The following is a 27,171-nucleotide window of genomic DNA, read 5'->3' on the forward strand; positions in this document are numbered from 1 at the left end:
TGTTTGATTATTCACATTTCAACTAGGTGATGGCGGCTTTTGGTGCTGCCATTTCTCTCAAGAATACGATCCAATGTATTCAACAATCGTCTCGCATTTCGTTGGTTCCTCCATCTCCACAAATCTTACAACCGGCCTACGATGCCATGGCTCGGTTGCAGGAAGTTCTGCTAAAATTGGACGAGACCGGGTACAGCAAGATCAGGACGAAGGTGAATGATTTGGATGACCGAATCAAAGAGGCCATATGGGAATTCGAAGATTTACTAGAATCTTGTTACACTCAACAGATTCTTCCACAGCTCGAAAGCTCGGGAGGCGTCAGAGGCCAGCTGTCTTTCTCTGTAGATATGCAGAGTCTACGGCAAAGTGTTGATTGCTTTGTCGAGAGGGTGGCAGTGATGGAGGCGGAGTACGACATTGAGTTGCTGAATATGCCTGAAGAAGAAGGCGAACCTATTTCGAGAATTGATTTTGGTGGAATCAACTAGGAGATAGTAGGATCACCTTATCAATTTAAAGCAGTCAGGGATCATCTTCTTGCGGAAACTGTAACTAATTGTTTATTAATTACAGGGATGGCGGGGGTTGGAAAGACAACTCTCGCTAAGAAAGTGTTTGATGATCCATTGATTCAGAGCCATTTTGAGTATCGAGCATGGGTCAAAGTGGGCAGAAAGTGTGAGACTTCTGTCGCGTTAGCATGCATTCTAGCTCACGTGGATCGCAACACTAGCGAACAAATATACTTCGATGAAGACTATGATTGGGACAAGGAATTTGATGTACATTTCAAAGACATATTGAAGGATAAGAAATGTCTCATTGTGTTAGATGATGTGTGGAACTGGGACACACGATTAATGGATATCTTGCCGCAAGAGAACGTCCGAATCTTGTTTACAAGCCGGCAAAGATTCAAAGGATATCCATATGGATATCCTTATATAAAAGTGTGCTTGTTGTATTTTGAAGAAAGCAAGAAATTACTCGGTGAGAAGCTGTTTGGTGAAAAGGGCTTCCCTCCTCACCTTGAGGAATTGGGAGAGAAGATTGCCTATAAATGTGAAGGTCTTCCACTTATGATAGTCACAGTTGCAGAGCTCCTATTGAAAGAAGAAAAAACCCATAAATACTGGACTGGGGTTGCTGAAAAACAAAATTGTGAGGTCTTCGTGAATGCATATAATAAAATATATGAGGTACTTTTCTCAAGCTATAACTACTTACCTGGATATTTGAAAATGTACTTTCTCTATTTTGGAGCTTACCCTCCATATAGAGATATGAAAGAAACCACTCTCTTCACCCTGTATAGAGCTGAGGGGTTTCTTGAAATGGGTGAAAAACAAGAATTTGAATATTTCCAGAACTACTCGGTTGAGCTGGGTGAACGGTACAATCTAATTTTACATGAATCAGAGCCGCTATCTTGGTTTTCATTGAGTGTGTTTCGCGTGCATTCTTGTTGGCAGCATGTCAGTAAGAAAGAAGCTAGTAAGATCAAATTTTTACATGTTTTACAAAGTTGCGATGAAACAATGAAAGACCAAAGAAGGTTGTGTGCCCATTCCAATACTTTGTTTGCCTTCAAAGAAGTGTATGATTCAATAAAAGAAGATTGTGCATCCATTGTCCGTTCTCTCCTTTGTTTGGGTCCTTCCCACCAATATCCAGTGCCAATACATGCCATGGATTTTAAGTTGCTCAAGGTATTGGATGCTCTACAGCTCCGATTTTATCATTTCCCACTTGAAATCTTGAAACTAGTTTGCTTGAAGTACCTTGCCTTAACTTGCAACGAAGAACTCCCTCCTTCCATATCTAATCTTTTCCACCTTCAAACCTTGGTTATCCATCCACATATGGACATTAGAAAGCGGGGATCCCAATTATATTTGCTGGATGAAATATGGGACATGCAAGAACTACAACTTATTGAGGTACATGGAAGAGACCTACCAACCCCTAATTCTGATGCTACTCTGGATAAACTCTTATATCTTAATGGTGTGAGTGCCAAGAGTTGCACTAGAGAGATTCTCAAAAGGATCCCTAATTTAAATCAACTTATGATTGTGATGGAGTTGAAGCCTTATGATGATGGCGATGACATCAATCCATTGTGTGGCTTGGGTTATATATCAGAAGAACTCCAAAATTTGGATAAATTAGTATATGGTGTAAAAAACCCTGAGATGAAGCATGAGTGTATGGTACCTCTTTTAATGTTTCCATCAACTCTAACATTGTTGGCATTGAATGGCTTAGGGTGTCCATGGAACCACATGAATAACATTGGTTCGCTGCTACCAAATCTTACGGAACTTGTGTTGCATGAATATGCCTTTCGAGGCCCAGAGTGGGATATAGAATCGGGGAGTTTTTCTAAACTTGAGAGACTTGTAATTGAAGACGCTGACTTAGTGCGATGGAGGCCACAACATGGAAGCCTCCCAAAGCTTCACCTCCTAAGCATACGTCATTGCTACAGATTACAACAACTCGAATGGACGCCTGATCCTTCAATGGTCACAAAATGTAAAATTGAATTAGTTGATTGCAATCACTTAGCGGTCACTTCTGCCAAGCAGTTAAGACCTGAATCTCACTACAAAAATCTGGCGATTTAGCAACGGACATTTCCGCTACTAAATGCCTTATTTCCGTTGCTAAAACTGATTAGTAGCGGATTAGCAGCGGATATAGTCCGCCACTAAAAACCTCGCTGCCAAAATGGTTGTAACGAACAAAATCGGCTACTAATATTTAGCAACGGATTTCCGACAGATGGATCCGCTACTATATGTTTAAATCAAATTGGAAACGAAAATCAATCAAGTTCAGCAACGGATATATCCGTTGCTAGTACTAGCAGATTAGTAGCAGAAGTTTATTAGTATTAGAATAGCAACGAAATATATTCGTTACTGAAGTTTTTTATTTATATCTATATATTTTGCTATTTCGCTATTACATCAAAATTTATGTTATGGATCAATTATTTTGCTTATCTTACAACCTGTTTATAACAAACCATATATCTACAAAATAAATATCAACAATTCTTTGTAGACAAAAATAATACTCCATAGATTTATATCTTGCAAATTACATGAAGTTCAAGATTGTCATACTTTAGATTGTACAATGAATTACAAAATAGAGGTCAAACTCATAATTCTTATGACAAGACTGGACAAAGAATGGTTCTAGTTTCATTCTCTTCGAGGCGGCCTCCCATAACTTGGCATTCTTGATTTGAGTCGCGGCGGCCTTTTATACCTTCACCTAGTTAATATGAATAAAATAAATATATGAATAACAGAGGAATCAATTCAATATGACATAAACAACAAAGCAGCCTTCCTATATCTAAAACTAGTGTGTATAAGAATGAAGTGATACCTTATGTTCATGGGGATCCCACTCAAAGAGAGGGTGATGCTGTATAACTTGGCTTGAAAATCTGGAACCTTGTGTTAAACATACATAGAATGATAGTGTAACAAATTATTTAATAAAGAAGCAAACCCGTTGACAAATTTCACAGGTAGTATCCCCTTTTCTTGTTGCACCATCACTGCACATACTTATGGTGGACATACTACAAGGATGTAAACAATGAATATTAATTGGTAGTTTTAAGTATACTAAATCCCAGTAAGAGCAAATAATGTGTTCATTATGGTAGCTCCATGAAACGTGATGATGAGAATGAGTATTGTCACTTATAGAGGTTGGAAATGGCCAATCCTCCAATATTTGAAGGCCTACGAGCTATTAACATAGGCTGGGAAAGGCAGAGTAGTATGTCATACCAACAAGAATATAATGGTTAAGCAGTAAAATAAAAATGCAAAATAACTAATGATGGATATACTACTCCACTAATAACATTCAAGTAATCATATGTAACCAAAGATAGATATTTAACCAAACGTCTACTTCCCATTGTGAATAACTTATACACATGACTTTCTAAGAACAGATAACTAGCCTTTCTGGAGGAGCTGATGTTGAAAACTGGTCTATCATTGTAAAAATTTGTTAGGTGTAGAATTGGACTCCGATGCTAACTTAGTTTACTGATATTGTTGTTAGGAAGAGACATCATAATATATTTTATACACTACTCACTGTGCTTGAACTACTTCTTTAAATCCCATATAGTAATATTGAAAAATTACTCAAAATCAATGTATCAAAAACTTACATTAATTCTTCAAACACAATATCAGCAACAACAGTCGTGCGAATTCCAAAATTGTAGATTTCCAGAGAGCAACATTACATCAATTGAACTTTCAAGTATTTGAGTTCCTGCAAATTGAAAAACAAGATAATGAAAAAAACATATACATATACATGATTTATACCAATTGAAGAACTTGTGCTAATCTAAAGCAGTATGCAAGTTGGATTGCGGGGTGAGCCCAAAAAACATTCAGAAAATTGACAATATATGGCGAGTGAGGGTGGGGGGGAGAGTGACGGAGGCGCGAGTGAGAACCGTGAGAGGGGCAGCGGGATAGACGAGGAGAACTGGTGGCGGCAGCAAGAGGGGAAATGGCTGCGGCAGCAAGAGGGGAACCGACGGCGGCAGAAAGAGGGGCGACGACGACGACGTGTGTGAGATCCTTGAGGCGTGAGTGTAAAAAACGTGGGGGAGTGGGTAGACGTCAGTGAATAAGTTAATCTTAATTAAACCCTAGCCTAGATTAGCGGCAGATTAATTCCCTCTTCTCAATTTTGGATATTTTTTATTTTTAAAATAAATATTACCAGCGGACGTTTTCCACTACTATATTATTATTTATTCAATAACAATTTTTATAATAAAGAAAAAAATATTACTAGCGGATATGTCCGCTACTAATTAATATTGGTCACTGATCCGCTACTATCTTCGACAGTAATTAACAGAAGTGATAATGGCGCCAAAGTTCGTCAGGACTTCGCTACTAATTCTGCCAGTAAATCTTCTAGCGGATATTCCGTTACTAATCCGCTATTAATAGCGTCAAACATCATTTAATTTTTACAAACTACATCCATTCACTCATTTAAAATTTTGAATATTTATGCATGCTCAAATCCTATATTCATATATCATTTTTTTCAGGCAAATGTGAGAGCAGAAAATGGGTCAGATTCACTGTTTCAAATTGTGTTGTTTCCAAGATTTGTTGGAATTTGAATTATGATTGTACCTAAAACTATTGTAAGATATATTGGTGTGAAAGCTTTAGAATTTAGATGCTTGATTTTCACTTTGTTTTGATGGTATGTTGAGTCCATTGATGGGATCCTGATACGGGCAAGGCGGACACAACACAACCCCATTAACCCTCCCTCGAGCCCGGAGGCTCTCGACGTCAACACAAGACCCGAGCCACCATTGTCAGACCATCAATATATAAAGACTATCTTTAATTTATTTTTGTTGTTTTGGATATTATGTATTTTTAATTATTACTTTTGAGAGTCGAGCAATGTTATAAGCTCCTTTTCGGGTTTTCTTTGCCGGTTCTTTCCCGAATCGTATTAAGAGTCGAACCGCATAGGGTCCATAGATTTATCTAAATATGTACTTCTCCTCGATTACATAATATAACAGATAAATCAATGGCAAATATCTCTCTCGATCTTCTCTAAATCCTCATAATGTGATGATGTTGCAAGAGACCGGCGCCACATGTATGCCTATTGCAACACTTTAGTTTGTTTCAAACATGTGTATGATTTGGTAAAAGGTGATTGTGTAGTTTATGGACATGTTCGGTTTCCACTATTGCTCGTGACTAGAGGTCATTTATTATTCTTTTATCTTAATCGGTTACTCTTTTCCTTGAAAATTTGGCTGGTGAAAATGTATCTCAAATAGTCTTATAGTGCTAAAATTACATTGTTTCTACTATTATCGGTCTCTTCCCGACCTATGTGACTAATTTAATCCTAGATAAAATCTATTTTATCTTATTTCATATTATATCTCATATTACCGATCCATCTCAAGAAGCTCACCAGTCCTTGTTGATAGTTTTGACTCGTATGAAAGAGCCAATTTAGACAGTTTATGTTCGTATCTAGAAGTCAATTTAGTTAGCATTGCCCATGGATAAGTTGATGAACCCAAGATTTTCCATGCTGAGCCCAAAATATATTGACCCATTTATTTATTTATTGTTGGGCAAAAAACTATAGTTGTTGAGGCCCATAGTTGGGAAAGCCCATTTTTCCTTTTTTTTCTAATGGGCCTTCGTTTTACTGCTTTTGCTACGACTTAGAACCAAAGATACCAACTAGTAGTGTAGTTATTTAAATCGCGTAACATGTTTGAATATATGTTGAATCAGTACATTCCTTTCTTTATATATTAGTTTAAAATGTTCATATTCCAGGAATATGTCAATGGATATGTGAATTGTTATTTTGTTGAGCCAAGTTTCTGGTGTTAGGAATGATGTAGGATTTACCATATGCCTACAGTTAACCCTTCAAATTGTAATATTTCCTATCGATTTGTGATTTAAAACAAATACAAATAAAGTGATGTAAACAATTGGAGTTCATATGACAATGTCACATTATTTGACTAGTTGGTGGATGTTTAAATTGATCATTCACTGCAATTGCCAATATATATGTGTATTTACAATACATGGAGTGTAATTTGGTATTGATTTTTTTTTTGTCGAACATACTAAAAGTTGGCATGTGTAATTGCGTAAGATTTACATCCACTTGACAAAGTTGGCTACTTAAATAATGCTAAGATAAACATTGAGAGCTACCAATGCATCAATTGGGACACAATAAAAATATCATAATATGTGGTGTCAATTTTTTTATTAAGCATGATTAGTACACTTATAATAAAAAGTACACTAAGCTTGAATATATCGACAATTTACTAGTTTTGTATTAGCAATAATAACTGAGCAGGTATGGTTATAGTATTTAAATTATACTAATAGACAAATGAATCAAGTTTCAATCTTGCCTAAGTTTGAATCAAGTTTTCCTTCAATTAACTCTTGAAGTCGAAAATTTGCATTCCACTCTTTCTTGATAGTTCATATTTCATTCAAGTGATGGCGGCTTATGGTGCAGCCACTTCTGTCAAGAATACGATTCAGCGTATTCTACGATCGTCTCGGATTTCGCTGGTTCCTCCCTCTCAACAAGTCTTACAACCAGCGTATGAGGCCATGGTTCGCTTGCAGAAAGTTCTACTAAAATTGGATGAGACGAGCTGCAGCAAGATCAGGACGAAGGTGAATGCTTTGGATGACCGAATCAAAAAGGTCATATGGGACTTCGAAGATTTGGTAGAGTCCCGTTACAGCGATCAGATTCTTCCACAGCTCGAAAGTGTGAGAGATCGCTTGTCTTTCTTAGTAGATATGCAGAGCCTGCAGCAGAGTGTTGATTGCTTCATCGAGAGGGTGACGGTGATGGAGGCAGAGTATGATATGGAGCTGCTGAATATGCCTGAAGAAGATGGTGAACCTCTTTCCTCAAGAATTGATTTTGGTGGAATCAACTCTAATATGGTTGGATTATCTCAAGAATTTGAACAAGTCAGGGATTATCTAATCAAAGATGATGGGAAATGGTTAATATATAGACTATCTGAAGAAGTTGAAGAAGAAGTGAGGGATTATATTACTGATGATGAAGGGAACTGGTTATTAGTGACCGGGATGGCAGGGGTAGGAAAGACAGCTCTTGCTAAGAAAATATTTGATGATCCATCGATTCAGAAACATTTCGAGCTTCGAGCATGGGTCAAAGTGGGCAGAAAGTGTGAATTCGATGAAACGTTACGATGCATTCTAGCTCAAGTGGATCCCAACATTCTATCTCAATGCAGAACCAACGAGAAGTTAAGCGGAGTCTTGGAAGAGAGATTGAAGGATAAGAAATGTCTCATTGTGTTGGATGATGTATGGGAATGGGACACAAGAGTAATGGATACCTTGCGAAAAGATAAAGTCCGAATCTTGCTTACAAGCAGGAAAACAATTAGAGAATATCCAGTTCAAGTAGTACGCTTATTGGATGAAAGCGAAAGTAAGAAATTACTTGGTCAGGAGATATTCGGTGAAGAGGGCTTCCCTCCTTACCTTGATAAAGTGGGAGAGAAGATTTCCGACAAATGCGAAGGTCTTCCGCTTATGATAGTCACAGTTGCAAAGCTCCTATCCAAAGAAGACATGAGCCCACAATACTGGACCGATGTAGCCTATAAACAACATAATTCAATCTTTGTGGATGCATATAATCAAATATCAGAGGTACTTTTCCCAAGCTATGAATACTTACCTCAATATTTAAAAATGTATCTTCTCTATTTGGGAGCTTTCCCTCCGTATAGGGATATTGAACCATTCACGATCTACAATCAGTTGAGCGCCGAGGGATTTCTTGAACCAATTGGACAACAAACTTGGGAAAATTTTATGGTCGAACGCTTGGTTGAGCTTGGTCACAGGTATCATCTTTTTCTATTCGAATTAGATGGTTCATCTTGGTTTTCAAAGAAAGAGTTTCGCGTGCATTCTTGTTGGCAGCACTTGTGTAGAAAAGAAGCTAGTAAGATCAAGTTTTTGCATGTTTTACAAAGTTATGATGATGATATGAAAGACCAACGTCGGTTGTGTGTCCATTCCAACACTTTGTTTGCCTTCAAAGAAGTGCATGACTCAATAAAAAGTGATTGCGCATCTACTGCCCGTTCTCTCCTTTGTTTAGGTACTTTCCATCAATATCCAGTGCCAATACATGCCATGGATTTCAAGTTGCTTAGGGTGCTGGATGCCCTTATGGTCCGGTTTTACCACATCCCACTTGAAATTTTGAAATATGTTTGTCTAAACTACATTGCCTTGACTTGCAACACAGAGCTCCCTAATTCCATATCTAACCTGTGTCAACTTCAAGTCTTGATCATCACCAAATGTATAAACATTAAAAAGCGTGGAGCTTTGTCGTATATGCCGGTGGAAATATGGGACATGCAAGAACTGCAACATATTCATGTTGTGGGCATAGATCTACCAACCCCTAATTCTGATGCGACTTTGGACAAACTCTCTAGTCTTGGTGGTGTGACCGCAAAGAGTTTCACTAGAGAAATTCTCAAAAAAGTCCCTAATTTAAAGGAGTTATTTTTCAGATAGAGTTTAAGCCTTATGATTACGACGATGATAGTAACCCATTGAGTGGCTTGGATCATCTCTCAAAAGAGCTCCACAATTTGGTTAAACTCTCATGTTTGGTACAGAGCCCTGATATGAAGTATGTGTCTATGGTTCCTCTATCAATGTTCCCATCAAGTCTGGTAATATTGCACTTAAGTGGCTTAGGGTGTCCATGGAAGCACATGAATGACATTGGTTTCATGCTACCAAATCTTATTTCCCTCGCATTAAAACATTATGCCTTTCGTGGGATATAGAATCAGGGTGTTTTTGGAAACTTAAGACACTTATAATTGAAGATACTGATTTAATGCTGTGGAGACCTCAACATGGAAGTCTCCCAAGCCTTAGGCTCCTGAGCATACGACATTGCTACAAATTACAACAGCTCGATTGGATGAATGATCTGTCAACGGTCACAACGGTAACAGTTGAATTAGTTGAGTGCAATCCCTTAGCAGTCGCATCAGCCAAGCAATTAAGACCAGAATCTCACTTTAAGATTCGTTTCTACTCTTCTTTTTGAGATGACAAGTCGTATCTAGACTCTCAACTTGGTTAACAGGTTAGCCTTCATATTTCTTTTAATTTGCAAAAACCACGTCAGTTCATCTCTTTCTTAACTAAAATTGTATGTTTGTGATTTAAATTTGACTTTTATTTCTCATATATTATTGTAGTATGTGTTTTCTGAATTAGATTTTGACACCCAACACAAAACCAAAGATATCAACCATAGGCTTATATGAAATATTATGTTTAAATTACGTAAAATATTTTGAATATTTATGTATGCTAACATCTTATATTCATTTTTCATTTGTCACAGGCAAAATGAGAGAGCATAAGGGATTAGACGCTATGTTGTATTGCCATGTTGTTCATATTAATCTAAGGATAGTAATTTGTTGGATTTTGTTGAGGATTATGAAACCTTAATGTTAAATTATGTTTGATTTTGTGCGAAAATATTACATCCGTTTTTCTCTAATTCAAGGATTGTGCATAACATATTCTTGCAATATATTAAATAGGGGGCATGTTAGGGTGCCACCACCCTTTAAAATAACACCGTACCACCATTCTAGCCAATCATTTGTACACGTGTAATGAATAATAAGCTGCCACGTGGCAAAAAAAAAAAAACCCCAAAAAAGAACAAACAATTTTTTGGATTTTGTTAAGGATTATGAAACCTTAATGTTAAATTATGTTTGATTTTGTGCGAAAATATTACATCCGTTTTTCTCTAATTCAAGGATTGTGCATAACATTTGCATGATTTCACTTTGCTTTGATATTTTTGCAATATATTATATAGATCCCTTAGTTGAAGTTCATATATATGTGTAATTGCGTTGTATTTACATACTAATTAATGGGAGTTAATTAACAAAGTTAGCCACTTAATTAGTAACGCTATGGTAAATTTTGAGAGCTATTCCAATTGGTACACAACTAAGAATATCACATTGGTGGCATAAATATTTGGGTATGTCAATTAAAAAAATATATTATTTCTACAGCCGGCTTAAATTAGTTTTCTATTAGCAATGTTGATTGTCGACTTCGATAATGAGATTTTATTTAAATTATACTATTAGATAAATGAATCAAGTTTATTCTTGCATGAGCTTGAACCAAGTTTTCATCTAACTCTTGAAGTTGAATGTAAAGTACCTTTATAATTCATTATTCAATCAAGTGATGGCGGCTTATGGTGCATCGGTTTCTCTTAAGAATACAATTCAGCGTCTTCTACAATCGTCTCGTATTTCGCTGGTTCCTCCCTCTCTACAAATCTTACAATCCGCAAACGAATCCATGTGCCGTCTACAAAAAGTTATGCTAATATTAGACGGCACCAGCTGCAGAAAGATCAGGGCGAAGGTGAATGATTTGGATGAACGAATCAAAGAGGTCGTATGGGAATTCGAAGATTTACTAGAATCCCTTTTCACGGATCAGATTCTTCCACAGCTCGAAAGGTCATCGAGAGGTGTGAGAGATGGCTTGTCTTTCTCTGTAGATCTGCAGAGTCTGCGGCAGAGTGTTGATTGCTTTGTCGAGAGGTTGGAGGTGATGGAGGTGGAGTATTTTACTGAGCTGGTGAATATGCCTGAAGAAGAAGGTGAACTTCTTTCCTCAAGAATTGATTTTGGTGGAATCAATTCAAATATGGTTGGATTATCTGATGAATTTGAACGAGTCAAGGATTATTTGATCAATGATAGAGGGAATCGGTTGTTAGTTAATGGGATGGCCGGGGTTGGAAAGACAACTCTTGTTAAGAAAGTATTTGACGATCCGTTGATTCAAAGACGTTTCGAGAATCGAGCATGGATCAAAGTGGGCAGAAAATGTGAATCCGGTGAAATTTTACGATGCATTCTAGCTCAAGTGGATCCTAACACTCGCGACCAAATTCTTACCCAAGCAGACGACAATGACGACCGAATATTAGTTGGACTCTTGAAAGAGAGATTGAAGGATAAGAAATGTCTCATTGTGTTTGATGATGTATGGGAATGGGACACACGAGTGATGTATAACTTGCCTGAAGAGAATGTCCGGATCTTAATCACAAACAGACTAAGAATTGATGAATTGAATAATCTTGCTACTAAGGGTACGTTACGCTTGCTGAATATAGAAGAAAGTATGAAATTACTTGGCGAGAGGGTGTTTGGTGAAAAGGGGTTCCCTTCTGACCTTGAAAAATTGGGTGAGAAGATCGCCTACAAATGTGAAGGTCTTCCACTTATGATAGTCACAGTTGCAGAGCTTCTATCCAAAGAAGACATGACCCAACCATACTGGACCGAGGTAGTTGAAAAGCAGCAAAATTCAGTCTTTGTGGAAGCATATAATCAAATATCAGAGGTACTTTTCCCAAACTATGACTATCTACCTCAATATTTTAAAATGTTTTTTCTCTATGTGGGCGCTTTCCCTCCATATAGTGATATCGAAATACACAACCTTTTTGATCGGTTAAGTGCTGAGGGGTTTCTTGAACCAATTGGAGAACAAACTTTGGAAGACTTCATGGTCGAATGCTTGGTTGTGCTTGCTCACAAGTATCATCTTGACTCGGATTACGCGTGCATTCATGTTGGCAGCACTTGTGTAAGAAAGAAGCTAGTAAGATCAAGTTTTTGCATGTTTTACAAAGTTGTGATGACGTTGTGAAAGATCAACGTCGGTTATGTGCCCATTCCAATACTTTATTTGCCTTCAAGGAAGTGCATGAATCAATCAAAAGTGATTGTGCACCCACTAACCGGTCTCTCCTTTGTTTGGGTCCTTTTCACCCGTATCCGTTGCCAATAAATGCCATGGATTTTAAGTTGCTAAGGGTATTGGATGCTCTTCAGGTTCGATATTACCATTTCCCACTTGAAATTCTAAAATTAGTTTGTTTGAACTACCTTGCCCTAACTTGCAACAAAGAGCTCCCTGTTTCCATATCCAACCTTTTTCACCTTCAATTCTTAATTATCTTTCAACATTTGAATATTAAGAAGCGTGGAGTTCTCTCGTATATGCCGGTGGAAATATGGGACATGCAAGAACTACAACATATTTATGTTGTGGGAAGAGACCTACCAACCCCTAATTCTGATGCTACTTTGGACAAACTATCCAGTCTTGTTGGTGTTAGTGCTAAGAGTTGCACCAGAGATATTCTCAAAAGAATCCCTAATTTAACGACATTAATAATTCAGATGGAGTTGAAGCCTTATGATGATGACAATGCTAGCAACTCATTGAATGGCTTGGATTATATCTCAGAAGAACTCCAAAATTTAGAGGCACTTTCATATTTAGTGAAGAACCCTAAGTTGAAGTATGAGTGTGTGGTTCCTCTTTCAATGTTCCCATCAAGTCTGGCAATATTGCATTTGAGTGGCTTGGGTTGTTCATGGAGGTACATGAATGACATCGGTGTGCTGCTACCAAATCTTGTGAATCTCAGGTTAGAACACTATGCCTTTCAAGGGTCAGAGTGGAATATAGAATCGAGGTGTTTTTTGAAGCTTAAGAAACTTGTAATTGAAGATACGGATTTGGTGCGATGGAGAGCACAACATGGAAGTCTCCCAAGGCTTGATCTCCTAAGCATGCGACATTGCTACAAATTACAACAACTTGATTGGAAGTGTGTTCCCTCAAATGTTACAACTCGCACAATTGAATTAGTTGAGTGCAATCCTGTAGTTGTCGCTTCTGCCAAGCAATTAAGACCGGAATCTCTCTTTGAAGTTATTGAGTACTCTTCTTTTTGAGATGAGAAGTTGTAGCAGATTCTCAGCTTGGTAAACAGGTTAGCCTTCCTACTTCATTTAATTTGCACAAACCACATCAATTCATTATTTCTTAACTAAATCTTGTACCGTTTTAGTCAAGCAATATGTTTTGAATATATATGTATGCTCACATCGTATATTCATTTATCATTTTCCAGTCAAATGCGAGAGCAGAAAGGATCAGATGCCGAGTTATCACATCATTTCAGTTGCATTACCGTATTGTATCCTGAATCTAAGACGAGTCATTTGTTAGATTCTGTTGAAGATTATGAAACCGAATGCTTAATTATATATGGTTGTAACCAAAATTGTTGTTAATTAGATTTGTGTGAAAAAATTATTTGCATTTTCCCTATTTTCCCTATTTGTGCATGATTTTCCCTTAGTTTTGATCTTTTGTTGAACCAGTTGATGTGTTTCTTTATAGTATTAGTTTAACATTATCATATTCTTGCAATATATTAATGAGATCCCTTAGCTAAAGTTCATCAATATGTGGATTGCTGAATTTTCTTGATAATTGTATGTTTAGTACATTTGAGAGCTTACCATTATTCTCTTCTGGGTTGGAAAATTGTAATGTTTCACTCTTCTGGATTTACATGAAATTCTTACTTCCTCCGTCAGATAAAAATAGACACTTTTCTATTTTGGTAACTGCGGTAGAAGGTTTTGGAGAAATGGCTGAGAAGCATATTATTTGATCGAACTCTGTTCTTGTTGCAAATGCTATATTTATGCTATCATGTGTGCCAATCAACCTCGTCTTCTTGTAAGGTTTTTCTACAAGATGCACTGGTGTGGTGTTCATATGGATGAGTTCACGTTTTCAAGTAATCTTAGCAGCATTGCTGGACTGTCTTCTCTAAGATTATGTTTTTAATGAGACAGCAGAAGGGGCAGTCTAATGCTGAATTATGTTTGTAACCGAAACTATTGTTTGTTAGATTTGTGTGAAAACATTACATGCATTTTTCTTTTATTCAAGGATTTTAAGTAATATCTCCGCGCTATGCATAATTTTTGTTTTGTTATGATAGTATGTCGAATCAGTTGATGCGTTTATTTATACTCCATTCGTCCACCATTTAAGAGCCATTTTGACTTGACACAAGTTTTAAGAAATTGTTTGACTTTGTGAAGAAAGTAAGAGCGAGTGAAATGTAGGACTCATTTAAAGTAATAGTTTTATATTAGATTGTGACTGCAAAAAGTTGGTGGTATGTGGGGTCCACATACTAAAAGTGGAATAAAGTAAATGGCTCTATAAAATCGTGGACAAACTAAAATGGCAAAAGAGTTCTTTAAATGGTGGATGGAGGGAGTATTAGTTTCAAATTATCATATTCTTTCAATATATTTATGTGGATTGCTGATTTTTTTTGAGTATATTTGAGAGTTCGACCTTGACTTTTTAGTCTAAAAATTGTAATGTTTCTAATGTTGCTCTGTATATTTGTGAGTCCTTATCCATGTAACCATTAGTTATAGGTAGTATAATATTACCAACATTGATTGGATATAATTGAGCAATGCTGATTATTGACCTCAACAACTGAGCAGGTAATGGTTTTATTTAAATTATGCTAATAGACATGGAATTTGTCAATAAGCATACAACATCACATCTTCTCTCACAACCTACCGCCGTGACCAAATCCTCCCTCTTCACCACCACCAACTCTCCTCTATTACGCCTAACATCACCACCTATTCAGCTGTGTTTTGATCATTCATATTTCAATTGGGAGATGGCGGCTTATGGTGCTGCGGTTTCTCTCAAGAATACCATTCAGAGTCTTCTACAATCGTCTCGCCTTTCGCTGGATCCTGCCTCTTCAGAAATCTTACAACAGGTGTACGACGCCATGGCCAGCTTAATGCAGGACGTTCTGCTAAACTTGGACGACACCGGCTATAGCAAGATCAGGACGGAGGTGAATGCTTTGGATGAACAAATCAAAGAGGTCGTATGGGAATTCGAAGATCTACTAGAATCCCATATCTACGATCAGATTCTTCCACAACTTGAAAGCTCGCCGGGAGGTGAAAGGGATCACTTGTTTTTGTTTGTAGATCTTCGGAGTCTGGTAGAGCATGTTAATTCTTTCATGGTGGTGGTGACGTTGATGCAGTTGAACTACGATATTGAACTGATGAATATGCCGGAAGAAGAAGGTGAACCTATTCCCTCAAGAATTGATTTTGGTGGAATCAATTCAAAGATGGTTGGTTTATCAGATCAATTTGAACAGGTCCGAGATGATCTATTCAACGATGAAGGGGAATTGTTATTAGTTACTGGGATGGCAGGGGTTGGAAAGACCACTCTTGTTAAGAAAGTATTTGATGATCCATCGATTCAGAGACATTTCGAGCATCGAGCATGGGTCAAAGTGGGCAGAAAATGTGAATTGAATGAAACACTACGATGCATTCTAGCTCAAGTGGATCCCAACACTCACCATCAAATGCTTACACAAGGAGATGACGATGATGATAAATTAATTGGACTCTTGGGAGAGAGGTTAAAGGAGAAAAAGTGCCTCATTGTTTTGGATGATGTTTGGGATATATTTCTTCCAATACAAGTAAGAGCTTACTTGCCAAAAGAAAGTGTTCGATTGTTGCTTACAAGCAGGATAAGAAGTGTTAAACCATCTCTGACTCAAGTAGTACGCATGTTGAATAAAGAAGAAAGTAAGAAATTACTTGGTGAGAAGGTGTTTGGTGAAAAGATATTTGGTGAAAAGGGTTTCCCTCCGAACCTTGAGGAATTGGGAGAGAAGATTGCCAAAAAATGCGAAGGTCTTCCACTTTTGATAGTCACAGTTGCAGAGCTATTATCAAAAGAAGAAAAGACCCAAGAGTACTGGGCAGAAGTAGCTGAAACACAACATAATTCAATTTTCGTGGATGCGTACGATCAAATATCGGAGGTACTTTTCCCAAGCTATGACTACTTACCTCAACATTTAAAAATGTTATTTCTCTATTTGGGAGCTTTCCCTCCTTATTGTGATATTGACGCACACACCCTCCTCGATCGGATAATTGCTGAAGGATTTCTTGAACGGATGGGAAATAAAACATGGGAAGATTTTATGATAGAATGGATGGCAGATCTTGTTGAAAATCATAATCTTTTATTATTCGAATTCAAACGAGGATCTTGGTTTTCTAAGAAAATGTTGCGCGTGCATTCTTGTTGGCAGCATGTGTGTAAGAAAGAAGCTAGTAAAATCAAGTTTTTACATGTTTTACAAAGTTGTGATGATGTTTTGAAAGATCAACGTCGACTGTGTGCCCATTTCAACCCTTTATTTGCCTTCAAAGAAGTGTATGATTCTATAAATAGAGATTGTGCATCCACTGTCCGTTCACTCCTTTGTTTGGGTCCTTACGACAAATATCCGATCCCAATACATGCAATGCATTTCAAACTTCTCAGGGTGCTTGATGTTGATAGGCCCCGATTTTACCATATCCCTCTTGAAATTATGAAATTAGTTTGTCTAAAGTATATTGCCTTAACTTGCAACAAAGAGATCCCTATTTCTATATCCAACCTTTTTCAACTCCAGTTCCTTATTGTCAATCGATATATGATCATTAAAAAGCGTGGAGCTCTGTCATATATGCCGATGGAAATATGGGACATGCAAGAACTACAACATATTCAGGTCATGGGAAGAGACCTACCAATCCCTGATTATAATGTTACTTTGGACAAACTCTCTAGTCTTTTTGGTGTGAGCGTGAAGAGTTGCTCTAGAGAAATTCTCAAAAGAATCCCTAATTTAAAGGAATTATCTATTCTGGCGGAATGGAAGCCTTATGATGATAATGATAGCAACCCATTGACTAACTTGGGTTATATCTCAGAAGAGCTCCATAATTTGGAGAGCCTTAGTTACCGTGTAGTGAACCCTGAAATGAAGTATGAGTCTACGGTTCCTCTTTCAATGTTCCCATCAAGTTTGACAAAGTTGGAGTTGAATGGCTCAGGGTGTCAATGGAAGCACATGAATGACATTGGTTCACGGTTACCAAATCTTATAACACTCTATTTACAACACTACGCTTTTCGCGGCCCAGAGTGGGATATAGAATCAGGGTGTTTTCTGAAACTCGAAACACTCGTAATTGCAGACACAGATTTAGTGCGACTGAGACCTCAACATGGAAGCCTCCCGATGCTCGACCTCCTAAGCATACGGCATTGTTACAAATTAAAGCAACTCGAATGGACGCGCGATCCCTCAATGATCAAAACTACAATTGAATTAGTTGAGTGCAATCCTTTAGTAGTCGCTTCTGCCAAGCAATTGAGGCCGGAATCTCTCTTTACAGTTCGTTGCCACTCTTCATTTTGAGATGAGTAGTTGTAGCTAGACTCTCAACTTGGACAACGGGTTAGCCTTCCTACTTCATTTAATTGGCATAATCAAACGACATCAATTAATGCATTTATTTCTTAACTAAAATGCTTGTGCATGTTATATAAACTTACATGTTTCGTGTTCGTTTATTGTCTTCCAGACAATTGAGAGAGCAAAAGGGGCCAGACGCTGTATTATTCCATCATTTCGATAGTAGTATTACCATGATGAATGCTGATCTATGTTTGTGTCCGAAACAATTGTCACTTAGATTTGTGTATTATTTTACATGCATTTTCCCTTGTTCAAGTATTTTATATAACCTCTGTGCATCATGCATGATTTTCACTTTTATTAATTTATACTATGTTGAATCATTTTAAAATATTCATATTCTTGCAATAAATAATAAGATTCCTTAGTCGAAGTTCATGAAAATGTGGATTGCTGAAATTTTTTAAACCAAGTATGATTGCATACTATTGACAATTAGAAGAAGATATAAAATTCCAACAGTTATGTGTCACTTGGTAATCAAAGCCTTAATTGCTTGAATTTCTTCAAATGGAGTATATCGTTCTACACTTGTTATGTTTCACTTGGTAATCAAAGTCTTAATTGACTCATTTCACTCACATTCCATTTAAAATTAGTAATATAATACTCTCTCCGTTCCATAGTAGTAGAGACGTTTCTTTTTTACACGAGATTTAAGAAAAATTGTGTTAAAGTAGGTAAAGAATAAAGTAGAAAATGAAAAAGGCAGAAAGGAGAGATGAAGAGAGAATAAAGTAAAAAAAAAAATAAAGTGGGAAGAAATGTGTTGACTTTTACTAAAAACGGAAATGACTCCACTATTAAGGAACGTACCTAAATGGCAAAATGACTCTACTATGAAACTGAAGGAGTATATAAATGAGACTCATATTTCACTAATTATTTCTCACTCACTTTTCTTAACATTTCTTAAAATCCAAGTCGAAAAGAAGTGGAACTCTTATTTGCGGACGGAGAGAGTATCATGCTAATATTACTATTAGTTTGGGCTCTAATGAATTGATATAATGTGTAACTATTATTCAAAACCACATTACTCGACGTTTAAACTTGGGGTAGTTATCATCAGAAGCTAATCAAACTATTCTACTCCATTTCAATGTAAAATATTACTCCATTCCGCAGCCGGCTTAAATTAGTTTTGTATTAGCAAATAGCAATGCTGATTGTGTTGACTAAAATTATTAAGCTGGTAATATATTTAATTGAGCATAATTTTCATTTAAGTCACAATCATTCGTGACTTTTGAAATAGTAATACAAAACTATAAATATTTTAATTTTCGAAATTGCCCCACAATAGTCAAAATCAAAATTAAATATGATTATCAAATATTAAATGACAATAATAATGTTGTATTGGAATTTGACGGTTATGAAAATTTAAAATTTTAACTTTATATTCCAGATTTTAAATTTATGTTTCTCATGGTAAGTGATTCACATTCTTTTAAGGACGTGTGACTCATTTTCTTTATAGTAAAAAATAACAATTTTTTTCTCTTTTAATTTATTCTCTCTAAGCATCTCTTTTATTCTTGGATACTTAAATACTAACATTTTCTTTCTTAAATTTCGTGAGGGTAATTTAATTGTCTTTTAAATATTTTACTCCCTCCATCTCTAAAAATTTGTCACATATTTCCACTTTTGTTCCTCCCTAAAAATTTTTAATCTTTCACTTTTACTATTTTTAGTAGTAGACCATACATTCCATTAACTCATTCACACTCATATTTTATTATAAAACTAATAAATAAAAGTAAGACTCACATGCCACTAACTTTTTCAATCCACTTTCTATTACTCCCTCCGTCCTACAAAGATTATCCTATTTTTCTATTTCCGTCCGTCCCACAAAGTTTGTCTTATTTCACTTTTTACCATTTTTTATAGTGGACCTCGTATTCCACTAACTCATTTCTACTCACATTTTATTATAACATTAATATATAAAGAAGGACTCATATTCCACTAACATTTTCAACTCACTTTTATTGCATTTCTTAAAACCCGTGCCCGGTCAAGTGAGACAATCTTGGACGGAGGGAGTACATTTCTTAAAACCTGTGGCGGGTCAAATGGTGATGAATTATTAGGGACGGAGGGAGTAATATACAATGACTTCAAAGTTCAAACTTGACTCTACCGTTGCCTCTGAATATTGATATCTACTTTCCCCTGATGTGTTCTGTTCACCACCAACAATTGCAGCCTACTCTGCTTTGATAATTCATTTTTCCATCAAGTGATGGCGGCATTTGGCGCTGTCGCTTCTCTCAAGAATACGATTAAACATATTCTACAATTGTCTCGCATCTCGCTGGTTCCTCCCTCTCCACAAATCTTACAATCCGCCTACGATGCTATGTGTAGCTTGCAGGAAGTTCTACTAAAATTGGAGCACACCGGCTTCAGCAAGATGAGGACGAAGGTGAATGATTTGGATGGACGAATCAAAGAGGTCGTATGGGAATTCGAAGATTTACTAGATTCTCATGTTTATGATCAGATTCCTCCACAGCTCGAAAGCTCATCAATAAGTGAGAGAGATCAGTTGCCTTTCTCAGTAGATCTGCAGATTCTGCAACAGAATCTTGATTGCTTTCTCGAGATGGTGGCAGTGATGGAGGTGGAGTATTTAATTGAACTACTGAATATGCCCGAAGAAGAAGGTGAACCTCTTTGCTCGAGAATTGATTTTGGTGGAATCAACTCATACATGGTTGGATTATCTCGTGAATTTGAACGAGTCAGGCGTATCCTTCTCGTTGATGATGAAGCTGAAGGGAATTGCTGCGATCTTGTTGGAATGGCAGGGGTTGGCAAGACAACTCTGGCGAAGAAAGTATTTGACGATCCATTGATTCAGAGCCATTTCCAGCTTCGAGCATGGGTCAAAGTGGGAAGAAAATGTGAGTCCAATGAACTATTACGATGCATTCTAGCTCAAGTGGCTCCCAGCACCCGCTACCAGATGATTACCCAAGAAGGCGGTGACGATGATGAGATGTTAGTTGGACTCTTGCAAGAGAGATTGAAGGATAAGAAATGTCTCATTGTATTAGATGATGTGTGGGACAGGCAAGTAATGGATAACTTGCCACAAGAGAATGTTCGGTTCTTGCTCACAAGCAGGTTCAGAACTGAAGAATCTTCCACTCGAGTAGTATTACGTTTGTTGGATAAAGAAGAAAGTAAACAATTACTTGGTGCCACGTTGTTTGGTGAAAATAGTTTCCCTCCACACCTTGAGAAATTGGGAGAGGAGATCGCCTACAAATGTGAAGGTCTCCCGCTTATGATAGTCACTGTTGCAAAGTTTCTATCGGAAGAAGACAAGACTCCACAATTCTGGGCCGAGGTAGCCAAAATACAACATAACTCAGTATTTTTGAAGGCATATGATGAAATATCTGTGGTACTTTTTCCAAGCTATGACTACTTACCTCAATATTTAAAAATGTTTTTTCTCTATTTGGGATCTTTCCGTCCATATGTTAATGTGGATCAATATAGCTTCTTCAATCTGCTGAGTGCTGAGGGGTTTGTTGAGCATTATGGAGTACAAAATTTTAACAAATTTATGATCATATGCTCGATAGTGCTTATTGACCGGCATCTTATTCTATACGAACTCGATGGAGAATCACAGTTTTCAAAGAAAGACTTTCGCGTGCATTCTTGTTGGCAGCACTTGTGTAGGAAGGAAGCTAGTAAGATCAAGTTTTTGCATGTTTTACAAAGTTGGGATGATGATCTGAAAGATCAACGTCGGTTGGGTGTCCATTGCAACACTTTATTTGCCTTCAAAGAAGTGTATGATTCAATAAAAAGTGATTGTGCTTCCATGGCCCGTTCTCTCCTTTGCTTTGGTCCTTACCACCCATATCCAGTTCCAATACATGTCATGGATTTCAAGTTGTTAAAGGTACTGGATGCTCTTCAAGTCCGGTTTTACAATATCCCACTTGAAATTCTGAAGTTAGTTTATCTAAAGTACCTTGCCCTAACATGCAACGCTGAGCTTCCTATTTCCATATCCAACCTTTTTCAACTTCAATTCTTGATTATTGTACAACATATGGTCATTAAAAGGCGTGGAGAATGGTCATATATGCCAGTGGCAATATGGGACATGCAAGAACTACAACGTATCCAGGTCATGGGAAGAGACCTACCAACCCCTAACAGAGATTCTAAATTGGAAAAACTCTCTAGTCTTCTTGGTGTGAGTGCAAAGAGTTGCACTAGTGAAATTCTCAAAAGAACTCCTAATTTGAAGGAATTACAAATTCAGATGGAGTTGAAGCCTTATGATGAAGATGATGATAGCAACACATTGAGTGGCTTGTATTATATCGCAGAAGAACTCCACAATTTGGATAGTCTTACATGTATTGTAGTAAACCCTGATATGAAGTATGAGTATGTAGCTCATCTTTCAATGTTCCCGTCAAGTATAAAAATATTGAATTTGAGTGGCTTAGGGTGTTCATTGCAGCACATGAATGATATTGGTTCCCTCCTACCAAATCTTTTGATCCTCTCAACAAAATGCTATGCCTTTCGAGGTCCAGAGTGGGAGATAGAATCAAGGTGTTTTTTGAAACTTGCGAAACTTGAAATTAAAGACACTGATTTGGTGCGATGGAGAGCTCAACATGGAAGCCTCCCAAGGCTCGAGCACCTAAGCTTTAGCCATTGCTACAAATTACAACAACTCGATTGGGAGCGAGGTCCCTCACCAGTCACAAGGCCTATAATTCACTTTCTTGAGTGCAATCCCTTAGTTGAAACATCTTTCACCGAATTGGTGGAATATATTTGGGACTCTTCTTTTTAAGATGATATTTAAATCATGTCAAGACTCTCATCTTGGTTAACAGGTTAGACTTTCTACTTCATTTAATTTGCTCAAACCAAGCCAATTCATTTATTTCTTACCTAAGCTGCATGTGCTTATTATTTTATAAACTTGACGTGTTTTTGTTATTTTTTTTACTTTAATATATGCGATTTACATTGTTGGCTGCTCTTTTTCTTATTATACTTTGCGCTTAATGAATATTTATGTACGTTCACATCCGATATTCATTAATCGTTTTCAGCCATAAAAAGAGAGCAAAAGGAGTTGGATGCTACGTTTGCCAAGAATTGCAATTGTTGTTCTGACATATTGTTGTCTGAATTTAAGGATTGTGATTTATTGTATTTTGTTGGTAATTGCTGGGTTTTTTCCCTTACTAGTTTAGTCTATCTAAAATGAGGGAGGTTTTTATTTGGTTGCTACAACTTTTGTGATATTTTGCATAATAACGAATCCAAAATGCATATTTTTTGGGGACAGGGAGAGTAGTTGATTCAACCACGTACCATATGACGAATTTTTATGTATGCTCACATCCTATATTCATTTATCGTTTTTTCAGGCAAATGTGAGAGCAGAAAATGGGTCAGTTTCACTGTTTCAAATTGTGTTGTTTCCGGTGATTTATTGGATTTTGAATTATGATTGTACCTAAAACTATTGTAAGATATATTTGTGTGAAAGCATTAGATGCTTGATTTTCACTTTGTTTTGATGGTATGTTGAATCCATGGATGGGATCCTGATACGGCCAAGGCGGACACAACACAACCCCGTTAACCCACCCTCGAGCCCGGAGGCTCTCGACGTCAACACAAGACCCGAGCCACCATTGTCAGGCCATCAATATATAAAGACTCTCTTTAATTTATTTTCATTTAAGTATATTTGTTGTTTTGGATATTCTATGTTTTTAATTACTTACTTTTGAGAGTCGAGCAATGTTATAAGCTCCTTTTCGGGTTTCCTTTGTCGGTTCTTTCCCGAATCGTATTAAGAGTCGAACCGCATAGGGTCCATAGATTTATCTAGAAATATGTACTTCTCCTCGATTACATAATAAAGGATAAATCAATGGCAAATATCTCTCTCGATCTTCTCTAAATCCTCATAATGTGATGATGTTGCAAGAGACCGGCGCCACATGCATGTATGCCTATTGCAACACTTTAGTTTGTTTCAAACATGTGTATGATTCGGTAAAAGGTGATTGTGTAGTTTATAGGACCTGTTCGGTTTCCACTATTGCTCGTGACTAGAGGTCATTTATTATTCTTTTCTATTAATCGGTTTCTCTTTCCCTTGAAAATTTGGCTGCTGAAAATGTATCTCAAACAGTCTCTATAGTGCTAAAATTACATTGTTTCTACTTTTATCGATCCCATCCCGACCTATGTGACTAACTGAATCCTACATAGAGTCTATTTTATCTTATCTCATATTACCGATCCATCTCAAGAAGCTCACCAGTTCCCTGTTGATAGTTTTGACTCATGAAAGAATCAATTTAGATTTTAGATAGTTTATGTTCGTATCCAGAAGTTAATTTAGTTAGCATTGCCCATGGATAAGTTGATGAACCCAAGATTTTCCATGCTGAGCCCAAAATATATTGACCCTTGTGATGATATGTGGCTGCTTCAACTCTACTTCAACGGGAATGAAGTTTTGGCTAAGTGTTGGAGAAGTCGTGTTCTACACTAACGTGCTTCTTTAAATGAGAGGAACTTTTGTCCGGGCCGTAGATGCAATTAGATTAGATGATTGAATCTGTCCATCCATTGTAGTTAATGGAAGTAGTTAAATTTGTTGAGTTTTGTTATAGCCTCTTAATCGAGAGATTAGAGTCTCTATATGCTACAAAATCCACCACCAACCGACTCCATTTCAAGAACAAGCTACTGGCCTTCAAGATTACAGAATCGAAGGAAGTCCTGGAGCAGCTTGAAGAGTTTCATAGGCTTCTTGATGATCTAGAAGAAATCGAGGAGACAATGAAGGATGAGGACAAGACATTAATGTTGTTGCATGCCCTGCCAAGAAGCTATGTCCCGGACTATACTCTTCGGGGAAACCAAAGTCCTATGAAGAGGTGTACCAGGCATTGGAACTCAAAGAAGTGGAGGATGTGGATTCTCTAAGAACATAAGAGAAGGCTGCATATCCAGTGGAGAGCCTGTAAAAAGGAAATGACAAAATTTTCCTCCCCAAGAATGTTTGGCAAGAAAACAGATAAAAAAAAGGTGGGTGGATTCAAGGAGAAAAGGGGTACCATCATTAAAAGAAACCAGGCCTATCGAAGGATTGCTTTGCTTGGAAGAGAAAGCAAGGCTGAAAGTGGGGCCCAAGAAAAAGTGATTGATTATGTTCGGGGGGGGAGGAGAAGCCTCCTCCTTTAAATTCATGGAGATAGGTGAGGATGTTTTTTGGATTCTTGACTCTTTTGATTTTCATATGTGCCCAAATGGCTTGGCTTAGTTTGAATGAATCGTGGTTTGGTCTTGGGGAACAAAATGTTTGTGGCAAAAAAGGGGATTAGGGTGGGGTTGTGGATGAAGGATGGCTCGGTTGTAATTTTAATGGGTGAGGTTTATTCGATGAAAAGGGAATCTCATATCATTGGGGCTTCTTGATAAGAAGGGTTGTAAAATAGAGACTTTTGCAGGAAAAACATTGGTGAAAAGAGGGGACATGGTTCTCCTTGAAGGTGTGCAGAAAGGAATCCTATATTATCTGAGTGCAGCTGTTGTGAGAAGATCAAGGGATCTGAATGTGGTAAAATCAGAGCCTGTGGAACTATGGCATGTGAGGTTGGGGCATCCTGGGGATGGTAGTGTCAAGGAGTTAATAAGAAGGGAAGTTATTTGGGCCGATAGGTTTTGCCTTGTAAAATTGATTCGGGAAGGTAAGAAATTGTCATTCCAAAGGGGCACCCTCACAACACCTCTAGACTAACACCAACTTCTGCCCTGAGTTCATTGGGGGGAGGGGGAATCTATATGAGTGTGATAGATGATTTCTCTAAAAAAGTGGGGGTTTTTGAAAAAAGTCGAGGGCCCCAAAGTTAAAAAATGGTGTAAATAGGAAGGGAAAAAAGGGTTTTGTGGGGTTGAACAGTAATGGCTTTGAATTTCTTTAAAAAATTTGGTTAAACAGGGGAAACAAAGGGAAAGCCCCCCCAACGGGAAATTGGGGGTTCATCATGGGGGGTAGTTTTCTTTCATGGGAAATTCTCCGGGCGGTTCCTTTCGTAAATTAATCAACAAAATCCCTTCTTGTTTACTGGGGGATTTGGGGGGTTGGAATTTGGGGTTTTTTAGGGAAATTTTAAAATTTTGTTTAAAAGAAACCCAAAGGTGAAAATTTCAAAGTTTCATGATAGGATAAAGGGTGAAATATAGGTTTGGGTTGGCAAAGGGAAAATAAAGACAAAGATGTTATTCATTGGGAAAGACATTTAAGAAAATTTGGCCCCAAACTGGAAATTATCCGGGGAAACCCGGGGTTGGGGAGAGTCATTTGGGGAAAGGATTAGAGGTTTAGAAGTAAAGGGGTAATACTGATGAGTGGTTTAATTCGGGAGATGAGCTAGAAGAACAAACATTAGGCCGCCCCCCGTTTTGTTTTAAAACGATTCTTATGTGTTGGGAGATTGAGTTCCTAAGCCGGGGGCTTCAAGGGGGCAAAGGAGTGTAAAGAAAAAGATAAGTGGCTAAAGGTATGATTGATGAAATTGATTCCTTGATTAAAAATGGCACTTGGGTTGGGGGAAAGGGGGAGGGGGGGCGAATTGCAAAAGGGTCTTCAAAAGAAGATTAATCTGATAATGAGGGTCGGAAAACCGGGGTTTGGGGGCAGGGCTTCACGCAAGAGCATGGTTTTATTCAACGGGGGTTTTCTCCGGGGTCAAACATCTCTATTAAAATTTTTTGGGTAGGGGAAAAATAGATTGGGGGCTTTAGCGGTTTGGGTGTAAGACAAACCCTTCTTGGGGATCTTGAGGAAACCATCTATATGTGTCCTAGAAGGTTTTGTTAAGGCAGAGATGGAAAATAAGGTGTTCATTTAAGAAGAGTCTTTGGGTTGAAACAACCGCCGGGGTGTAGAAAGTTTGATAACCTGTGTTAAGAATGGTTTTATCGGGGCAAAATTGAGTGGTCTACACAAAAAAAGAAAGGGGGTTCCCTTCACTTTTCTTTATGTTTATGATATTTTGGGGCGGGGGTCATCTAAAGAGGAAATTAAAAATAAAAGATGACTTGACTCTGCTTCTAAAATTAAGGATTTAGGTGGAGCTGGGGGATTCGGGGGATGAATATCATGAGGAATAGGAAAAAGGG

At 37.4% G+C, this 27,171-nt stretch overlaps 5 protein-coding genes and 1 long non-coding RNA gene across 8 annotated transcripts; 5 read left to right on the plus strand and 1 right to left on the minus strand.

Moving 5' to 3' along the window:
• Window positions 1–578: 578 nt before the first annotated feature.
• LOC125200435 (putative late blight resistance protein homolog R1A-10) lies at window positions 579–2,633 on the plus strand. Its single transcript, XM_048098081.1, has one exon. The coding sequence runs from the start codon at window positions 579–581 to the stop codon at window positions 2,631–2,633; it is 2,055 nt and encodes a 684-aa protein (XP_047954038.1).
• Window positions 2,634–3,075: 442 nt separating this feature from the next.
• Window positions 3,076–4,673, minus strand: LOC125214251. Its single transcript, XR_007175093.1, has 4 exons — window positions 4,514–4,673; window positions 4,217–4,323; window positions 3,409–3,607; window positions 3,076–3,291 (listed from the first exon to the last, which is right to left on the minus strand). It is a non-coding gene; the product is annotated as an uncharacterized LOC125214251 (long non-coding RNA).
• Window positions 4,674–7,083: 2,410 nt separating this feature from the next.
• On the plus strand, window positions 7,084–10,171 carry LOC125202388 (putative late blight resistance protein homolog R1C-3). Of its 2 annotated transcripts, XM_048100778.1 has the most exons (3): window positions 7,084–8,303; window positions 8,415–9,774; window positions 10,039–10,171. In XM_048100778.1, exons 1-2 carry the CDS (start codon window positions 7,098–7,100, stop codon window positions 9,186–9,188), a joined length of 1,980 nt encoding a protein of 659 aa, XP_047956735.1. In that variant the 5' UTR covers window positions 7,084–7,097; the 3' UTR covers window positions 9,189–9,774; window positions 10,039–10,171. The 2 variants fall into 2 exon arrangements, with proteins under 2 accessions (XP_047956735.1, XP_047956734.1); XM_048100777.1 differs by having other exon boundaries at window positions 7,084–9,774.
• A 745-nt stretch (window positions 10,172–10,916) lies between these two features.
• LOC125200445 (disease susceptibility protein LOV1-like) lies at window positions 10,917–12,401 on the plus strand. The gene has a single exon (XM_048098092.1). The coding sequence runs from the start codon at window positions 10,917–10,919 to the stop codon at window positions 12,399–12,401; it is 1,485 nt and encodes a 494-aa protein (XP_047954049.1).
• Window positions 12,402–15,159: 2,758 nt separating this feature from the next.
• LOC125202574 (probable disease resistance RPP8-like protein 4) lies at window positions 15,160–18,276 on the plus strand. 2 transcript variants are annotated; one of them, XM_048100996.1, is made up of 2 exons: window positions 15,160–17,937; window positions 18,065–18,276. In XM_048100996.1, exon 1 carries the CDS (start codon window positions 15,274–15,276, stop codon window positions 17,896–17,898), a length of 2,625 nt encoding a protein of 874 aa, XP_047956953.1. In that variant the 5' UTR covers window positions 15,160–15,273; the 3' UTR covers window positions 17,899–17,937; window positions 18,065–18,276. The 2 variants fall into 2 exon arrangements, with proteins under 2 accessions (XP_047956953.1, XP_047956954.1); XM_048100997.1 differs by lacking the exon at window positions 18,065–18,276 and having other exon boundaries at window positions 15,160–16,461; window positions 17,675–17,805.
• Window positions 18,277–20,212: 1,936 nt separating this feature from the next.
• Window positions 20,213–24,972, plus strand: LOC125200452 (putative late blight resistance protein homolog R1C-3). Its single transcript, XM_048098101.1, has 2 exons — window positions 20,213–22,560; window positions 24,657–24,972. Exons 1-2 carry the CDS (start codon window positions 20,213–20,215, stop codon window positions 24,970–24,972), a joined length of 2,664 nt encoding a protein of 887 aa, XP_047954058.1.
• Window positions 24,973–27,171: the final 2,199 nt, after the last annotated feature.

The sequence above is a fragment of the Salvia hispanica genome, chromosome 1 (assembly GCF_023119035.1).
Source record: "Salvia hispanica cultivar TCC Black 2014 chromosome 1, UniMelb_Shisp_WGS_1.0, whole genome shotgun sequence".
Classification (NCBI taxonomy): domain Eukaryota; kingdom Viridiplantae; phylum Streptophyta; class Magnoliopsida; order Lamiales; family Lamiaceae; genus Salvia; species Salvia hispanica.

Bases quoted from the DNA above. Each gene is read 5' to 3' on its own strand.
- LOC125202388 (XM_048100777.1), top strand. From the start codon at position 7,098: ATGGCGGCTTATGGTGCAGCCACTTCTGTCAAGAATACGATTCAGCGT.
- LOC125200435 (XM_048098081.1), top strand. From the start codon at position 579: ATGGCGGGGGTTGGAAAGACAACTCTCGCTAAGAAAGTGTTTGATGAT.
- LOC125200452 (XM_048098101.1), top strand. From the start codon at position 20,213: ATGGCGGCATTTGGCGCTGTCGCTTCTCTCAAGAATACGATTAAACAT. The intron at 22,561-24,656 runs GTGTTTTTTGAA...GTTTTGTTATAG, and splicing joins GAGTGGGAGATAGAATCAAG to CCTCTTAATCGAGAGATTAG.
- LOC125200445 (XM_048098092.1), top strand. From the start codon at position 10,917: ATGGCGGCTTATGGTGCATCGGTTTCTCTTAAGAATACAATTCAGCGT.
- LOC125202574 (XM_048100996.1), top strand. From the start codon at position 15,274: ATGGCGGCTTATGGTGCTGCGGTTTCTCTCAAGAATACCATTCAGAGT.